This window comes from Oncorhynchus keta, chromosome 35 (genome assembly GCF_023373465.1).
Source record: "Oncorhynchus keta strain PuntledgeMale-10-30-2019 chromosome 35, Oket_V2, whole genome shotgun sequence".
In the NCBI taxonomy this organism is placed as follows: Eukaryota; Metazoa; Chordata; class Actinopteri; order Salmoniformes; family Salmonidae; genus Oncorhynchus; species Oncorhynchus keta.
Window position 1 is genome coordinate 49,754,456 of NC_068455.1, and position 20,010 is coordinate 49,774,465.

Consider the following 20,010-nt stretch of genomic DNA (forward strand, 5'->3'; position numbering starts at 1 on the left):
TGCCAGAGAACATGAATTGTACAGGGGTGGTGCCAGCAGGGTACAGTAAATTAGAAGGGCTGCAGCCAAGGGGTGGGGGGCATCTGTAAAGGCTACAGGGAGAGGAGCGAACAGGAAAAGAAAACACACATAGAAAACACACATAGTTGACATATTGTCAATCAGTGTTGCTTCTTAAGTGGGCAGTTTGATTTCACAGAAGTGTGATTGACATTGTGTTGTTTAAGTGTTCCCTTTATTTTTTTGAGCATATATGATGGGATGTATAGACATTATGGACAGTATGTGGATAGAATATGTAGTATATCTGAATAATTTGTAGGATATAATAGTATATTTACAGCAATAGGTGAATAGGATGGCCTTGACTAGAATACAATATCATACATACGAAATGAGTAAAATAGTTCCATTATTAAAGTGACAAGTGTTCCATGTCTATATACATAGGGCAGCAGCCTCTAAGGTGTAGGGTTGAGTAACCGGGTGGTAGCCGGCTAGTGACGGTGACTAAGTTCAGGGCAGGGAACTGGGTGGAGGCGGGCTAGTGATGGTTATTTAACAGTCTGATGGCTGTTTTTCAGTTTCTCGGTCCCAGCTTTGATGCACCTGTACTGACCTTGCCTTCTGGATGATAGAAGGGCAAACAGGCAGTGGTTTGGGTGGCTGAGGTCCTTGATAATCCTCTTGGCTTTCCTGTGGGTGCTGTAGCTGTCCTGGAGGGTAGGCAGTGTGCCGTGCCCCCAGAGATGCGTTGGGCAGACCGCACCACCTTCTAGGGAGCCCCGCAGTTGCAGAGTATGAAGTTGCCGTACCAGGCCGGTGATAGAGCCAGACAGGATGCTCTCAATGGTGCATCTGTAAAGGTTTGTGAGGGTCTCAGGGGCCAAGCCACATTTCTTCAGCCACCTGAGTTTGAAGAGGCCCTGTTTTGCGCCTTTTTCATCACACTGCCTGTGTGGGTCGACCATTTAAGATTGTCAGTGATGTGTACGCTGAGGAACTTGAAGCTTTTCAGCTTCTCTGCGGCCCTGTTGATTTGGATGGGGGCATGCTCCCTCTGCAGTCTCCAGAAGTCCAAGATCAGCTCCTTTGTTTTGCTGGCATCACTCAGCCGGTCCCCTCACCTCCTCCCAGTTGGCTGTCTCATTGTGCTTAATGATGAACTTGGATGGTGCTATGGTGTTGAAGGTTCAGTAGTCAATGAACAGCATTCTTACATAGGTATTCCTCTTGTCCAGATGGGATAGGGCAGTGTGCAGTGCTATTGCATCATATGTGGATCTATTGGGGTGTTATGCAAATTGTAGTGGGTCAAAAGGTTTCGGGTAAGGCGATATGATCCTTAACTAGCCTCTCAAAACAATAGTCATTTAGTTCAGTTACCTTAACTCTCTGGGGTACAGGAACAATGGTGGACATTTTGAAGCAAGTGGTGACAGCAGACTATGATAGGGAGAGAGTGAATATGATGATATATCCAGTAAATATATAATACATTTTTAAAGATATCCAGTAAATATGAAATATACAACTAAATACTTCTGTATTTGCAATAGGCTATGTATCCCTATCAGGTACGACAAGGACAAGAAAATCACTTTGTGAAACAGATATTCTAACTGTAGTGTACTAAAGAGGGAGGGGGAGTTGAAAGGGGGAGTGTGAATGAGTTGTTACATGTGGCCTTGTTAGGATGCTAGATAAATTGCAGGTAATTAACTAAAAATGTTCCGACCTTGACTATTAATACTGAGCAAGACGACACTGTATGTGAAGTTGGGGTGAAGTCCGCTAAGCTGTCGCAGAGTTTAATACACTATTAGCAGCAGTTTGGGTGTGGGTGGGAGGGAGAGTGAGTGAGCAAGCGAGAGAAGAGGGAACTCACCATTGAATAAATGAAGCGGATAAACAGTATGGGGGCACGGGAATCAGAGGCGGATACGGGGTGCACAATTGGATAAGGGTGTCTTGCTGGGTCGCACGATCGGAAACAACCGCCGTCAGGACCCCGCGAGGGCTTCCATCATCAACGGGAGTGTGTGTGTGGGGGGGGGCAGAACAAGGGCACACCTCTGGGCCCCCTGGCTGAAAAAGAAGGGAGCTTGGAGAGTTAGCGTCACAAAGGACGTTACCCCTCTGACTCCCCCCCTATCTCCCTCCTCCCTCCCTTGCACACAATTTACCATGGGAAATGAGTATTGAAAGACAAAGGGACAGACAGACAACCGGACAGACAACCAGCCAACCAGTCCAAACCAACAGAGGGACAAACTGCCTTTCTTCCTCAGAATGAATGAACGGGATGCTACTTCCCACTTGCTGCAACACTGGAGCTGTATGATGACATTGTTACAGTGGAATTGCAACAATTCTAGGCAGCCCGGGCTGATCCCCGAACTCCCAATGGCTTGATCCATCTGGGAACTGATCAGCTATTGTTATCAAGGATAAAGAATGAGAGCGGAAGATAGCGATATAGCGTGTTTGGTGAGAACGTGATATAGGCTCACATAGTCTTTGCCGACGCCAAATCCCCCAGCCGAAGTGAGACTAACTCTGTTATCGGTTGGCTTGTAACTATGAGAATTAATCTGCATGTCCTTAGACCACTGCAACTAATGCATATAATAATGGTGACATCTCATCATCGAGGTAGCTATCATTTCCTCATTATGTAAATAGTTTGTGACGCCAAAGCCATGATGTTGGAAAAGTGGAAGTGATTAAAAAGTGAATGGAAGTGTTCATTATTCATCATTACTCGTTGCCCGGAAAACAATGCAATTAAACAACGCACAACACAGAGAGAATAATAGCAGGCTGATTCTGCTTAAAGATTAGGACTGGTTAAGAAACACTTTGTTCACGCACGCACGCACGCACGCACGCACGCACGCACGCACGCACACACACACACACACACACACACACACACACACACACACACACACACACACACACACACACACACACACACACGGACAAAATGAAACTCTAAAATCAAACCAGCCAACTGGACACAGACAATATAAAAAGCGCTGGAAAGCATTCATACTCAAACAGAGTAAGCTCATTTGAAAAGCAATTACCTTCTCCCGAACAAGATTTTAAAGACAAGGGCAAAACAATGATGAAAGCTGGGGAAATTAGAAACAATATGAAAATCTCCAACGCTTAACACTTCAAAACAAGAAGTGGGTTTTGATTTACTTTTGACTGATTTTATGTCAAGTATTTGTTCTGTTTGCCTTCAGTTTGATGGCCAAAGATGGTGCTGCTTTGTTTTCCCCATGGATATTATTTCATAATATTCCTGGTTTACAGGGTAATATAATACTACAAATTAGTGAGTAGTCTTTTCACTAGTATTGCAGTCAGATCTAGAGGAACACAAATGATGTCACGCCCTGACCTTAGAGAGATGTTTTATTTCTCTATTTGGTTAGGTCAGGGTGTGATGTGGGGAGGGCATTCTATTTTTTGTTTTCTAGGTTTCTTTATTTCTATGTTTTTGCTGGGTATGGTTCTCAATCAGGGACAGCTGTCTATCGTTGTCTCTGATTGGGAATCATAGGTAGCCCTTTTTCCCTCCTTTCAGTGTGGGTAGTTAACTGTGTTTGTGGTACTTAGCCCAGTAAGCTTCACGGTTGTTGCTTTCATTTGTTGTTTTGTTGGTGATATTTTAAAATAAAATAAAATGTACACTCACCACGCTGCACCTTGGTCTACTTCCAACGACAACCGTGACAAATGACTAGAGATTTCCCTGCTCTTATTCTCAATTAAAGATCAATTAGCTGTAAAACACAAATAGGCATGTTATTAAAAAAATCCATACCTATAGCCCATTTATTGCTGTTATGCCAGCAGCATACCACCCTGCATACCACTGCTGGCTTGTTTCTAAAGCTAAGCAGGGTTGGTCCTGGTCAGTTCCTGGATGGGAGACCAGATGCTGCTGGAAGTGGTGTTGGAGAGCCAGTAGGAGGCACTCTGGTCTAAAAGGATATCCCAATGCCCCTGGGCAGTGATTGGGGACACTGCCCTGCGTAGGGTGCTGTCTATCAGATGGGATGTTAAACGGTAGTTGTGACTCTCTGAGGTTATTAAAGATCCCATGGCACTTATCATAGGTGTGTTAACCCCGGTGTCCTGGCTAAATTCCCAATCTGGCCCTCAAACCATCACGGTCACCTAATAATCCCCAGTTTACAATTGGCTCCTTAATCCCCCTCTTCTCCCCTGTAACTATTCCCCAGGTTGTTGCTGCAAATGAGAATGTGTTTGCAGTCAACTTACCTGGTAAAATAACAGAAAAATAAAATTGCTAGGAACTGCAAGTGTCCAGTCTGCCGTGATGAGGGTTAAACCCTGTTAGCCTTTTTCACCATGAATCTTGTTCTGGAGGCAGCCCTGCAGAGTAGTTAGCATAGCCACAAAGTCATCAAATCTGATTTAAAACCTAACCATAAACAAACTGCTAACCCTAATGCCTAAAATTACTGTAAAGATCAAAAAGCTACTTCTTTTGCTTTCAGGATTTTTTTTACAACATAGCCATATTGAATTTGCAGCTGGCCTATCTAAAAGGAAATCGCTCAGTTCTGCCTGCAGGACAAGAATAATGACAATAAACGTCAACCAGCGGCTGGTGTCCTGAAAATGACACACATGAGCAAATGTGAGTGAGCGCCGGAGTGCCAGCCTAGAGAGGGTGAGAGGAGTGTGTGGGCACAGCAGGCACTGAGCCAGTCGGAAAGGAGAGAGCTGTCACCAGCCATACTTCCATGATGGATGGGCCTCATCCAGGAAACCACTGTACTGAACCTGGTGAGTAAAACCACAATACAAGCTCTCCATAATGTGCTACCATTGCAAAAGACAGGTGGTTAGAGAACGTTGTCTTTTAAACAAAAGAGGGGCTGACAGAGACTGTGAAAACCGGGCACATCCAATGTGATGAGTCCGGAAGAGTGAAAGAGTCCTCTTTTTACCCAGCAGCGACTTCTTCTCCTCTCCCACTAAAAGATACTGGCTGTCTGGTTTTCAGACATAGCTCACGCACATGTAATCACGGCGCACACAGCTATCCTCTGTTCTAGTGAATTCTATCACTGGTTCCTCACCTTATTTTGGCAGCTATTCCCCTCTGGGTGAAGTCGTTAATTAGTTTCCTGCCCTCACTCATCTCCTGTTCTTGCCCCCCAGTCCTCCTGCTCTTAGCCAGGTGTCCGCTTTGTTGCTGACTCTTATATGGGTAATTCTACAGAAGTGGTGCAATTTGGGGAATAAAACAATATACATGAAAACGTGTGTCCTATTTTTCCCCAAACTTTCATGGACACTCTTACTAACAGTTGTGGCCGCTTCGCGTGATGTATTTTTGTCTCTACCTTCTTGACCTTTGTGCTGTTGTCTGTGCACAATAATGTTTGTACCATGTTTTGTGTTTTGTGGCCTTTAGGCCTTTTTTGTTCTTAACTGACTTGTACAGTATATATTTTATTTATCCTTTATTTAAATAGGCAAGTCCGTCAAGAACAAATTCTTATTTACAATGTGGGCCTACCAAAAGGGCGGGGATTAAAAACAAATATAAGACAAAACACACATCACGACAAGAGACACCACAAAACTACATAAAAAGAGAGACATAAGACAACATAACATAACAGCAACACAGCATGGTAGCAACACAACATGACAACAACATGGTAGCAACACAACATGGCAGCAGCACAACATGGTACAAACATTAAGCCAGAAGCCAGGGCAAGAAGGTAGAGACAGCAATACATCACGCGAAGCAGCCACAACTGTCAGTAAGTGTGTCCATGATTGAGTCTTTGTATGAACACAGTAGCATACAGTGGGGTACAGTAGAGCACAAAACAGTACAGTAGAGAACAGCACAGTAGAATACAGTAGAGCACAGCACAGTAGAATACAGTAGAGCACAGTAGAGTATAGTACAGACCCAAAACAACGGCACCGCAGAAGGGGCAGACGGAGTGCTCTTCTGGTCAGGCTCCGTAGACGGGCACATCACGCACAGCTCCCGAGCATACTACTCGCCAATGTCCAGTCTCTAGACAACAAGGTAGACAAAATCCGAGCAAGGTTGCCTTCCAGAGAGACATGTGAGATTGTAACGTTCTTTGTTTCACGGAAACATGGCTCACTCGGGATACGTTATCAGAGTCGGTACAGCCACCTGGTTTCTTCACGCATCGCGCCAACAGAAACAAACATCTTTCTGGTAAGAAGAATGGTGGGGGTGTATGCCTTATGATTAAAGAGATGTGGTGTGATCATAACAACATACCGGAACTCAAGTCCTTTTGTTCACCTGACCGAGAATTCCTTACAATCAAATGCAGACCGCACCAAAAGAATTATCTTCGATCATAATCACAGTTGTGTATATCCCCACCAAGCAGACACATCGACAGCCCTGAAAGAAATTAATTTGACTCTACGTAAACTGGAAACCACATATTCTGAGGCTGCATTTAGTAGCTGAGGATTTTAACAAGGCAGATCCGAAAACAAGGCTCCCTAAATTTTATCAGCATATCAAATGCGCGACCCGGGCTGGCAAAACCCTGGATCATTGTTATTCTTCCACAACGCATTTAAAGCCCTCCCCCTCCCTCCTTTCGGAAAATCTGAACACGACCCCATTTTGTTGCTCCCAGCCTATAGACAGAAACTAAAACAGGAAGCGCCCCTGCTCAGGTCTGTTCAATGCTGGTCCGACCAATCGGATTCCATGCTTCAAGATTGCTTTGATCACGTGGACTGGGATATGTTCCGCATAGCGTTGGACAATAACATTGATGAATACTCTGATTCGGTGAATGAGTTTATTAGCAAGTGCATCGGTGTTGTTGTACCCACAGAGTATATTAAAACATTCCCCAACCAGAAACCGTGGATTGATGGCAGCATTCACGCAAAACTGAAAGCACGAACCACTGCTTTTAATCAGGGCAAGGTGACTGGAAAATGACTGAAAATCCGAAAATTCCCTCAGCAAGGCAATCAAACAAGCCAAGCGTCAGTATAGTAAAGTCGCAATTCAACGGCTCAGACACAAGAGGTATGTGGCAGGGTCTACAGTCAATCACGGACTACAAAAGGAAAACCAGCCCCATCGCGGACCACGATGTCTTGCTCCCAGACAAACTAAACAACTCCTTTGCTCACTTTGAGGACAATACAGTGCCACTGACACGGCCCGCTACCAAAACCTGCAGGCTCTCCTTCACTGCAGCCACGGACCATATCACCTCCACCCTACCTGACACCCTAGACCCACTCCAATTTGCTTACCGCCCAAATAGGTCCACAGACGATGCAATTGCAATCACACTGCATCTGGACAAGAGGAATACCTATGTAAGAATGCTGCTCATCGACTATAGCTCAGCATTTCACACCATAGTACCCTCCAAACTCGTCATTAAGCTTGAGACCCTGGGTCTCGACCCTGCCCTGTGCATCTGGGTCATGGACTTCATGACGGGCCGCCCCCAGGTGGTGAGGGTAGGGAACAACATCTCCACCCCGCTGATCCTCAACACTGGGGCCCCACAAGTGTGCGTTCTGAGCCCTCTCCTGTACTCCCTGTTTACCCATGACTCCGTGGCCATGCACACCTCCAACTCAATCATTAAGTTTGCAGACGACACTACAGTGGTAGGCTTGATTACCAACAATGATGAGACGGCCTACAGGGAGGAGGTGAGGGCCCTCGGAGTGTGGTATCAAGAAAAGAACCTCACACTCAAAGTCAACAAAACAAAGGAGATGATCGTGGACTTCAGGAAACAGCAGAGGGAGCAGCCCCCTATCCACATCGACGTAGTGGAGAAGGTGGAACGTTTTTAAAGTTCCTCGGCGTACACATCATGGACAAACTGAAATGGTCCACCCACACAGACAGCACGGTGAAGAAGGCACAGCAGCGCCTCTTCAACCTCAGGAGTCTGAAGAAATTCGGCTTGTCACCAAAAATGCTCACAAACTTTTACAGATGCACAATCGAGAGCATCCTGTTGGACTGTATCACCACCTGGTACGGCAATTGCTCCGCTCACAACCTTAAGGCTCTCCAGAGGGTAGTGAGGTCTGCACAACGCATCACCGGGGACAAACTACCTGCCCTACAGGACACCTACACCACCCAATGTCACAGGAAGGCCAAAAAGATCATCAAGGACAACAACCACCCGAGCCACTGCCTGTTCACCCCTCTATCATCCAGAAGGCGATGTCAGTACAGGTGCATCAAAGCGGGGACCGAGAGACTGAAAAACAGCTTCTATCTCAAGGCCATCAGACTGTTAAACAGCCATCACTAACATTGAGTGGCTGCTGCCAACATACTGACTCATCTCTAGCCACTTTAATAATGAACGATTGATGTAATAAATGTATCACCAGCCACTTTAAACAATGCCACTTTATATAATGTTTACATACCCTGGGGTGGCAGGGTAGCCTAGTGGTTAGAGCGTTGGACAAGTAACCGGAAGGTTTGCAAGTTCAAACCCTCGAGCTGACAAGGTACAAATCTGTCGTTCTGCCCCTAGGCCGTCATTGAAAATAAGAATTCGTTCTTAACTGACTTGCCTAGTTAAAATAAATAAAAATGTATCATATGTATAAACTTGCTCATTCATATATTTGTATGTACATATTCTTATTCATTCCTTTACACTTGTGTGTATATATGCAGGTAGTTGTGAAATTGTTAGGTTAGATTACTTGTTAAATATTACTCCATGGTCGGAACTAGAAGCACAAGCATTAACATCTGCTAACCATGTGTATGTGACAAATAAAATTTGGCCAAATAGATGTTTGGGCTCTTGGAGGGTTGGAGCCCCCTTGCTGGCTATGCATCTGAATATTCTACCATTTTTACTGGTCTTCACTCGTCCACTACCCACATGGTGGTCCTCTGTATCTCAGTTGGTAATCTCTCTTGTAGGAAGCAGAAGTAAAATTATCTTGCAAAAGTTTGTCATTTCCTGTTTTACTTCTGGGGGGTGGGTGGAAGGCCGAAGTCCTCCCTTTGTTGCAAAAGGAAACTCTTGGCCAAACCCCTCCCTTCCACTAAATTAAACTGTGTTTAGCATGGCCAATAAGCAAATTAATTTTAATTAATTTTTACGATAGACAATTTTGACTTTGTGGCTGTGTAATCTTGTGGAAAACGTTTATCATCTGCACACAGGCTTAAAAAAAATCACTGCACCAGTTTAAGCAGGGCCTTCACCCAATCATGATTTGTCCAAATGGTCAATGACAAAAACCCAAAACCAGGAACTACTGCTGCTCGTAATCACATCCCCGGACAGGGCCAAACAGGAAGGATATACTTCCTGGGAGTGTCATCGGGGGTGTCATCGGATGGGGCCACAGTGTCTCCTGACCCCTCCTGTCTCAGTCTCCAGTATTTATGCTGCAGTAGTTTGTGTCGGGGGGCTAGGGTCAGTTTGTTATATCTGGAGTACTTCTCCTGTCCTATCCGGTGTTCTGTGTGAATTTAAGTATGCTCTCTCTAATTCTCTCTTTCTTTCTCTCGGAGGACCTGAGCCATAGGACCATGCCTCAGGACTACCTGACATGATGACTCCTTGCTGTCCCCAGTCCACCTGGCCGTGCTGCTGCTCCAGTTTCAACTGTTCTGCTTTATTATTATTCGACCATGCTGGTCATTTATGAACATTTGAACATCTTGGCCATGTTCTGTTATAATCTCCACCCGGCACAGCCAGAAGAGGACTGGCCACCCCACATAGCCTGGTTCCTCTCTAGGTTTCTTCCTAGGTTTTGGCCTTTCTAGGGAGTTTTTCCTAGCCACTGTGCTTCTACACCTGCATTGCTTGCTGTTTGGGGTTTTAGGCTGGGTTTCTGTACAGCACTTTGAGATATCAGCTGATGTACGAAGGGCTATATAAATACATTTGATTTGATTTGATTAATAGCAATTTCATCTGTCCACGAGAATCAGTCCAGGAGAGATTACTCAGTTTAGCATAGCACACCTTAAAGGCCCAGTGCAGTCAAAAACATGATTTTACTGTACTTTATATATTTCCACACTACGAGGTTGGAATAATAGTGTGAAAATGATATGCCCTTTTGGTGTAAGAGCTGTTTGAAAAGACCGCCTGAAAATGCAGCCTGCTTTGGTGGGATGGAGTTTTGGCCTCCCTAGTGACATCACCAGGTGGTAAATTACACTGAACAAAAATATAAACGCAACATGTAAAGTGTTGGTCCTATGTTTCATGAGCTGAAATAAAAGATTCCAGAAATGTTCCATACACCCAAATGTGTTTACATCCCTGTTAGTGCCCATTTATCCTTTGCCAAGATAATCCATCCACCTGACAGGTGTGGCATATCAATAAGCTGATTAAACAGCTTGATCATTGCATAGGTGCACCTTGTGCTGGGGACAAAACGCCACTAAAATGTGCAGTTTTGTCACACAAAGCCACAGATGTCTCAAGTTTTGAGGGAGCGTGCAATTGGCGTGCTGACTGCAGGAATGTCCACCAGAGCTGTTGCCAGATAATTTAATGTTCATTTTCCTACCATAAGCTGCCTCAAATGTCGTTTTAGAGAATTTGGCAGTATGTCCAACTGGCCTCACAACCACAGACCTCGTGTTTGTCTTTATGTGGGCGAGCGGTTTGCTGATGTCAACATTGTGAACAGTGTACCCTATAGTGGAGGTACGGTTATGATATGGGCATGCATAAGCTACGGACAATGAATACAATTACATTTTATCCATGGCAATTTGAATGCACAAAAATACCATGACGAGAGCCGGAGGCCCATTTTTTTTAAGGTATCTGTGACTAACGGATGCATATGTGTATTCCGAGTCATGTGAAATTCATAGATTAGGGCCTAATGAATTTATTTCAATTGACTGATTTCCAGAAAAAAGCATGTCAAAAATGTTATGAATTGATTTGCATTTTAATGAGGGAAATAAGTATTTGACACCCTCTCAATCATAAACATTTCTGGCTCCCAGGTGTCTTTTATACAGGAAACGAGCTGAGATTAGGAGCACACTCTTAAAGGGAGTGCTCCTAATCTCAGTTTGTTACCTATATAAAAGACACTTGTCCACAGAAGCAATCAATCAATCAGATTCCAAACTCTCCACCATGGCCAAGACCAAAGAGCTCTCCAAGGATGCCAGGGACAAGCAGCTGGGTGAGAAGGTGACAACAGTTGGTGAGATTATTCGGTCCAGAGCTTCCGGCGACAGAACCTGGTCCAGAGCTTCCGGCGACGTTTAACAGTCCGGAACCTCCAACGACGGGCCACAGTCCGGAACCTCCGAGGGTAGATGCCCACCTGGACCCTCCCCTATTCAAGATGGCAGTCTCAGACTGAAGTATGTAACGAACATAGAGAAGCGGAAGAATTCCATTTGAGTCTCAGGCAAGAGTTGGACAACATGTCCTAGAGAGGAATCTCTCGCGAGAAACGGGGCGTTGAGCTCAGAAAAAAATTAACTAAATGGAATTCAAATAATTGAATCGACGTTGGTCAATTAGGTGTTTAAAAACCGAAATTAAACCACATTTTGGTTAATTGCTCAACACTCTGTTAGCTATGGGAATTATTTAATGTCCAAATTATGTCACAATTGTCCAAACCGAAATGGTCACAACTGAAACAGTTGACCCATTATTTATATATATATTATTTAGTGTGTCATTATGGTGTCTGTGACAGCACGGGCAGTGCCATTGAGACCAATGTTCCCTCCAATTTTTGGGGGCACTGAGCACATTTTCTGTCTTGTGAGCTGAAACTTAAACGTTGTGAGAATTCTGTGCAACTTCCGGCATGGGTTTACAGTGCCCTTACAGTTTTAGAAAGTAGCCAATAGGCTGTTGTGGCTATTTTAGCATAATGTAGGCCTATCAACAAAATAAATGGAGCAAATCCCATTACATTTTCACATGGAAATAGCTTTTTATTTCTATGATATAGCCTACATTATACAGGCCTACATTACTTAAGACGTTTTTACTTCATGAAGGACTTGACATTTATTTTTTACTTAGTCTGTAACACCATGGTCCAAATAGGTGACCATAAAATAAAATGATTCATTATTACCATACAGAGAATAAAACAATGTAGACTATCTCTCTACCTAAGGCTTGAATATGCAAATAGCCATGTCTCAAAACACAACACTGCCACTTTAATTCAGACATAAGCTTTTTACCTGACTGACTTTTCAAAAATAGCTTGAAATGTAGTCTACACGTTTTGTGCTCTTGTAGGAAGCAGTAACTCCCCATTGTTGACCTATACTCATCTATAACTGGGCTAATAACTAGCTAAAAAATATTAACAAATGTGCACGCGCGTGGCACTGCGCTCTGATCTGATCTGAAAAGCGCATTCACTCGAGGGTGATTGAAAGACCTCAGCTACCAGGTCAATAGAATTCTACTCCGTTGCGCTCTGGCTCTGTCTACAACAAAATCACAATCTTGCCAAGTTAGAATTGTTTTGGTTTGTTGCATTGAAAAGGGGCGGATATCATTTGGATTCGACCACTGAAAAAACGTTGATCTATATAGTGCGAACTCAGTGAGGTTCAATCTCTTGCATCTCTGTGCTACGTGGCATTTCTTCTGCACTGCATGCCGGAGGAAGTGCGTGGCCGTGCATGCGCGCAGTTTAGAGGGAACATTGAGGCTATCAACATTTTAAAGGTCCAATGCAGCCGTTTTATCTCAATATCAAATACTTTTTTGGTAACAATTTAAGTACCTTACTATGATAGTTTTCAATTAAAATGGTCAAAAATTTAAATAAATTGCTTCTTAGCAAAGAGCAATTTCTCAAGCAAGAATATTCCTATGACTGTCTGGGAGTGGTCTGAGTGGGTAGGGGAAAATGGAAAAATGGCTGTTATTGGCAGAGAGGTTTGGAATTGTCTTTCTTATTGGTCTAACCATACTTAACAAAAATATAAATGCCACATGCAACAATTTCATTGATTTTACTGAATTATACAGTAAGGGGAAAAAGTATTTGATCCCCTGCTGATTTTGTCGCCGGAAGCTCTGGACTGGGTACTGTTGCCGGAAGCTCTGGACTGCAGTGCGAACTGGATAACTGGTGCGAGGTGCCGGTACTGGTGGTACTGGGCTGGAGACTCAGGGCGAGTGCGGGGAGCAGGCACAGGACGTACTGGACTCAGGAGGCGCACTGGAGGCCTGGTGCGTGGTGCCGGCACTGGTGGTACCAGGCTGGTGACATGCACCTCAGGGCGAGTGCGGGGAGCAGGCACAGGATACACTGGGCCGTGGAGACGCATTGGGGATCTGGAACGTAGAGCTGGCTCAATGTGTCCTGCCTGGATGTCCATTCTAGTCTGGCAAATGCGAGGAGCTGGAATAGAGCGCACCGGGCTATGAATGCGAACTAGAGACACCGTGTGCATCTATCTCTGAATAACACGGTGCCTGACCAATCACACGCTCCCCACAGTAAGCAGGAGGAGTTGGCTCAGGTCTCCAACCTGACTCAGCCAATCTCCTCGTGTGTGCCAACCCCCAAAATAATCTTGGGGCTGCCTCTCGGTCTTCCGTGCTAGCCGTGTCCCCTCGTATTGTCGCCGTTCCTCCTGCGCTGTTTCCACCTGCTTGCCATTACCTCCTCCTAGGTCCAATATGTCCTCCACTCATCTTTCTCCCGGGCCCAGGATGTCCACTCCTCTTGAGTACGCTGCTTGGTCCTTTTATGGTGGGTTCATCTGTCACGTCCGTTGTACGAAGGAGACCAAGGCGCAGCGTGGTAAGCGTACATTCTTAAATTATTTAATGAATGAACACTGAAACAAAATAACAAACAACCGAACGAACGAAACGTGAATTTTCTTTATTTTTTTTTGAGACTGCAATTTTCACCACTTCTGTAGAATCACCTATGTCAGGCTCCTCTCCTATGCAGAGCTAGCAAGAGTGAGGAAATAAGAAACAATTGCTAGCTGCTTTGTCATAATAAAGAAAACACGAAAGCAGGAGAGATGAACGAAAAAAGGTAGAACAGAACTGGAACTTGGGCCGACTCAATGACGATACAGATGCACAACCTCCCAGGTAAAAAGCCGCCCAGCTCAAGCACTTAAAGAAGTCCCTCGAGCCTAAAAGAAATCTGTGCAGTCAGTGAAAATGTGCTTCAGTGTGCTAATAATAATGCCGAGCGTGTCATGTGAGAGAGTTGCTCCAACATGTGTGAAACCACTGGGCAGAACACCTGATGTGTACAAAGTACCCCCCCAAAATGTTCTCAGTTCCCCGCAGTGATGACTAACAGCACACAAGACCGGTAATTTTGTTTTAAAAAAAATGAATGAAATCAGTGACTTGTTTTACTTAGTGTTGACTTTGAACTAGGCAATGACAACCCTGACGGGGAATAAATCACACAGTGTGATGTCATTACAAGTGGCTGAGGACTCCTCTATTCCAGCTGAGTGATGACAGTGCTGAAGTTGAGGGAGAGAGAATGCCATCCCTAACTGGAACACCACCAACATGGAGGTTTGAAGAACTGAAACGCTCTGTTGGCTCTCTCTGTCTTTTGGGGGGGTAATGATCCCCACAAGAGAATGTGACGCAGTCAGAAAGTACAAATGCTAATGTATTCACAAGTGCATCATGCACAAGCTTTAGTGGGATTGGATTACGTTAGGTCTCAGGCTTATCTTCTGCAATGCTTATCAATCTCCTTGGTTTAGTCTTTCTGCATGAAATGACTGCAGAGTAATAACATTTGTTGCAATAGAACTCACTCTCATGAGTGGCAACACAATTAGGAACTAGTGTGTGCTACAGTTAATTCAAACATACAAACTTTATTGATCTCTTACCTTTGAGACAAAAGCAGACGTAAAAGGGTGAAACTGGGACAAAACCGAGAGCATAAAAGTGAGAGAAGGTCCCTTGTTGCTCACCTGTTTCATCCCGAGTCGGTAGGCCACGATGCGGTCCACAGACAGGGGGTTCTGCTGGGTCCACTGTAGCTTGAAGCCGTAGACCCTGGGCCGGTTCTGCCACAACGCACTGTATGTGTCATAGTAGAACTCTGGGGCATAGGCCCTCCCTGTAACAAAAAAAGAAAAGCAGACTGGTTTTAGCATATGTTTGCGTGAATGTGTGTGTGTGTGTATGCATACATCACCATTCTAACTGACGTTAATTCCCCTCAGCCACACACAACTGTGACATATCATTCTTTTTTAGTTTCCTTGAAATGCCATTTATCAATCCTCTTCTACACCTAAAAATAGCCTTGTCAATATATACAATGTACAAATCATTAGGAACAGCTTCCTAATATTGAGTTGAACCCTCGTTTGCCCTCAGAACAGCCTCAATTCATCAGGGAATGGACTCTACAAGGTGTCCCACAGGGATGCTGGCCAATGTTGACTCCAATGCTTCCCACAGTTGTGTCAAGTTGGCTGGATGTCTTTTGGGTGCTGGACCATTCTTGATACACACGGGAAACGATTGAGCGTGAAAAATCCAGCTGTGTTTCAGTTTTTGACACACTCAAACAGGTGCGCCTGGCAACTACTACCATACCCGGTTCAAAGGCACTTCAATCTTGTGTCTTGCCCATTCACCCTCTGAATGGCACACACACAATCCATGTATCAATTGTCTCAAGGCTTAAAAATACTTCTTTAACCTGTCTCCTCCCCTTCATTTACACTGATTGAAGTGAATTTAACAGGTGACATCAATAAGGGACCATAAGCTTTCACTTGGTCAGTCTTTTTCATAATGCAGGCGTTCATAATGTTTTGTAAACTCAGTGTACATTCTAAGCACTGTCACTGTAGCATTGAAGCTTTACTTTCCCCAATGCAGAAATGAGAAAGACAATTTTTCTGTGGTTCAAAGAATGCAACTATGCAGTAAAGAAGAAGAGGGCCCCTCTATGAGCTGAAAGCTGACAAGAAATTGAAAACAGCTTAGCAGCGAGGGCTGTCTCGTTCTTGTCAAATGAAAACCAAAATTGCTACTAGAGAAGCAAGAAGAGGTGCACAGAAGTAAAGGTTTAGTCCAATGTTGATGTACGTATTAGGGCTGTCCCCGGAAAAAAAAAATCTTGGCAACCGAAAGTCGCCTGTTCTTTTCAACCAACATTTTAAAATGTGTATTTTTCCATATATTAGACACACCCTATATGTTTTAATAAAATAAACGATATATGCATTGAACTTGTCTCATGCTTTAAGTGCACTGTTTGATTAAAAAAGTAATATATATTTGCTACTGCTCAACTAAAACAATTATCGATCGACCAACAGCCTATTGACCAAACAATCGTCTAGTCGACTAATTGGGGTCAGTCCTTGTATCTATCACATACAGTGCATTCAGAATTCAGCTCTCTTGACCTTTTCCACATTTTGATACGTTACAGCCTCATTCTAAAATTGCTTAAATTATCCCCCCTTTCTTCCGAAGAATCAAAAAATAAAAACAGAAATACATTATTGACATAAGTATTCAGAACCTTTGCTATGAGCTCAGGTGCATCCTGTTTCCATTGATCATCCTGAGATGTTTCTACAACTTGATTGGAGTCCACCTGTGGTAACTTCAATTGATCGGACATGATTTGGAAAGGCACACACCTTTCCCACAGTTGAGAGTGCATGTCAGAGCAAAAACCAAGCCATGAGGTTGAAGGAATTGTTTGTTTAGGTGCGAGACAGGATTGTGTTGAGGCACAGATCTGGGGAAGGGTACCAGAACATTTATGAGCATTGAAGGTCCCCAAGACCACAGTGGCCTCCATCTATCTTAAATGGAAGAAGTTTAGAACCACCAAGACTTCCTAGAGCTGGCCGCCCGGCCAAACTGAGCAATCAGGGGAGAAGGGCCTCGCTCAGGGAGGTGACCAAGAACCCGATGGTTACTCGGACAGAGCACCAGACTTCCTGTGTTTAGATGGGAGAACCTTCAAGAAGGACAACCCTCGTTGCAGCACTCAGGCCTTTATGGTAGTGGCCAGACAATTTTCAGTAAAAGCCACATGACAGCTCACTTGGAGTTTTCCAAAAGTCACCTAAAGGACTCGCAGACCATGAGAAACAAGGTTCTCTGGTCTGATGAAACCAAGATTGAACTCTTTGGCCTGAATGCCAAGTGTCACGTCTGTAGGAATCCTGGAACCATCCCTATGGTGAAACATGATGGTGGCAGCATCATGCTGTGGGGTGTTTTTCAGCGGCAGGTACTGGGAGACTAGTCAGGATTGAGGGTATTATGAATGGAGCAAAGCTTGTATCTTCATACCCAAGAAGCCTCAAGGTGGTAATCGCTGCAGTAAAGGGTCTGAATACTTATGTCAATGTGATATTTCCGTTTTTGCTTTGTCATTATAGGGTATGGTGTGTAGGGTGATGAGGGGAAAAAACAATAAGGCTGTAACGTAACTAAATGTGGATAAAGTACTGTATATTTTATGTTACTGTGAATAATGATTCAACACAACATACTGCATCTGTCTCGTATTTTAAGATTTTTAACATGAAAGGTATGTGTGTGTAACAGAGGTTGTTTTCGAGCAAGTTCGAGTGATATTTACCCTTGTCTGGAACCTGGAGACTTGCGTTGGCTCCTGAGCTAATGCCTTAGCTTTAGCTCAGCAGGCTAATACTATCTAATTGTATCGAATCTATTCTAATATTGAATTGTTTTCATGGAGAAAAGAAAACATCATAATGAAAATATAAATACTTGATTGTGTTTGACACAATCTAGCTAGATCAACAGAGCTCCCTCTTGTTATTATCTCAAAGCTTGATTGAAAGAAAAAGTTATCCAAGCTCATCCATTTCCCATCAATCATTTACAATAAAAACATGGAAATGTTGTTTGTGGACAAAATATATAGCCTATAGGTAAGAAAGAAATAAACACTGTATATGATTAAGCATGCCTATATATACCACGCCGATGGCTACAAAGTCATTGAGATCAATGGTAGTATGATTTCAGACAGAGAAGCCTATTTGAAAGCATATTGGCTATAATAGGACTGCCCCTGGAGTGATGCGGACCCCTCCCATCTGTCTTTTGCTTTAGCCTCACAGTCACAGAAAGGTCAGGGAATGGTCACAAGGTGGCGGGTAGGTTACACACAAGCTGGCTGCTCACACACCCCAGTCTCATCTTATCTGTCCATACAGAGTACTACACACAGCAAATTATATATGTATTTTTTTATGGCACACGAGGCACCTGTCTTATTTGCACCCATCTCTGTCAACTAATCAATTGCGGAGGCCAAAACGAATCCATTGCAGAGGTCGTGGGATGGCACGGTACAAGAAGGGGAGTGTGGCACAACGCACGATATCTCTCCCGAATGCACTCTTCTGTGAATTTGTGCACATTCATTGTTTCATAACTTCATTGTGTGGATTGTTCACGTTTGACAGTTAACGTCTATCAATTCCCCATTACATACAGTGTCCGGCTAAACTGAGCAATCGGGGGAGAAGGGCCTTGGTTAGGGAGGTGACCAAGAACTTCCTCTGTTTAGATGGGAGAACCTTCAAGAAGGACAACCCTCTCTGCAGAACTCCACCAATCAGGCCTTTATGGTAGAGTGGCCAGACGAAAGCCACTCCTCAGTAAATGGCACGACAGCCCACTTGGAGTTTGCCAAAAAGTACCTAAAGTCTCTCAGACCATGAGAAACAAGATTCTCTGGTCTGATGAAACCAAGACTCATCTCTTTGGCCTGCATGCCAAGTATAACGTCTGAAGGAAACCTGACACTATCCCAACGGTGAAGCATGGTGCTGTGTGGGGGCATTTTTCACCAGTAGGGACTGGGAGACTAGTCAGAATTTGTGGCAAAGATGAACAGAGCAAAGTAAAGAGAGGTTCACCTTCCAACAGGACAACGACCCCAAGCACACAGACAAGACAGGAGTGGCTTCGGGACAAGTCTCTGAATGTCCTTGAGTGGCCCGGCCAGAGCCCGGACTTGAACATGATCGAACATCTCTGGAGAGACCTGAAAATAGCTGTGTAGCAATGCTCCCCATCCAACCTGACAAAGCTTGAGAGGATCTGCAGAGACGAATGGGAGAAACATCCCCAATATAGGTGTGCCAAGCTTGTAGTGTCATACCCAAGAAGACTCGAGGCTGTAATTGCTGCCAAAGGTGCTTGAACAATCCACACAATGAGTGAAGCTTGATTGAGTGAAGATGGTGGACTGAACACGGCGGTGCAGATCGACTAAAGATAAAAAATGAAATATTGAATATCATACTTAAACTAAATATTAGCACTTCATATACTCAGAGGTAATAGCATTCAATCTGGATAACAACACAAAACAAATCAAAAGGCTAGAGAAATGTATTGACAAATATTACGAAAACAAGCAACACTCAAACATGACGGAGAGTAAACGAGGAGAATCAATCTCCAAAAGAAAATGCAACTCCTCGACGGATACAGACGATTTATGATTTTCACCAACGGGACTGGTAAAGGGGTAAAGCGATATGTTAAAGTCATCTGTTAATGACAAACTGGGCATACTTGAATTAGTCAGTAAGGATACAAAGGAGTTGAAGGCGAGCCTTGAAACGAGTGATGAAAAAGCTGCGAAAATGGAGAAAGAAACAAACAAGCGAAAAGGGACAGTCAATAAGATAGAAACAGACGTTAATGAACTTAAAAAGGAGAACATCTTCCTGAGAAAAGCTTTACTTGACATACAGACTAGATCTATGAGAGAAAATCGAGTACTTACGGGTATCCAAGAAAGAGGAGAAGTTCCCGAAAAGGTAGTGAATTAAATCTTTCTTACGCTTCAAATCCCACTCAATGCTGTCGATAAAATCCAACTCAAACATGTACAGCGTTTCGGACAAAGAGGACAGAGATTTGAGAG

At 44.0% G+C, this 20,010-nt stretch overlaps 1 protein-coding gene across 1 annotated transcript in view; it reads right to left on the reverse strand.

Annotated features, from left to right (window-relative positions):
* The window catches only part of LOC118368593 (MAM domain-containing glycosylphosphatidylinositol anchor protein 2-like), a 227,606-nt gene that overhangs the window by 45,872 nt on the left and 161,724 nt on the right, over positions 1-20,010 (reverse strand). The window contains exon 10 of the mRNA XM_035752822.2: positions 15,029-15,177. Coding sequence (XP_035608715.1) covers positions 15,029-15,177 — 149 coding nt within the window. The remainder of the gene's footprint in view (positions 1-15,028; positions 15,178-20,010) is intronic.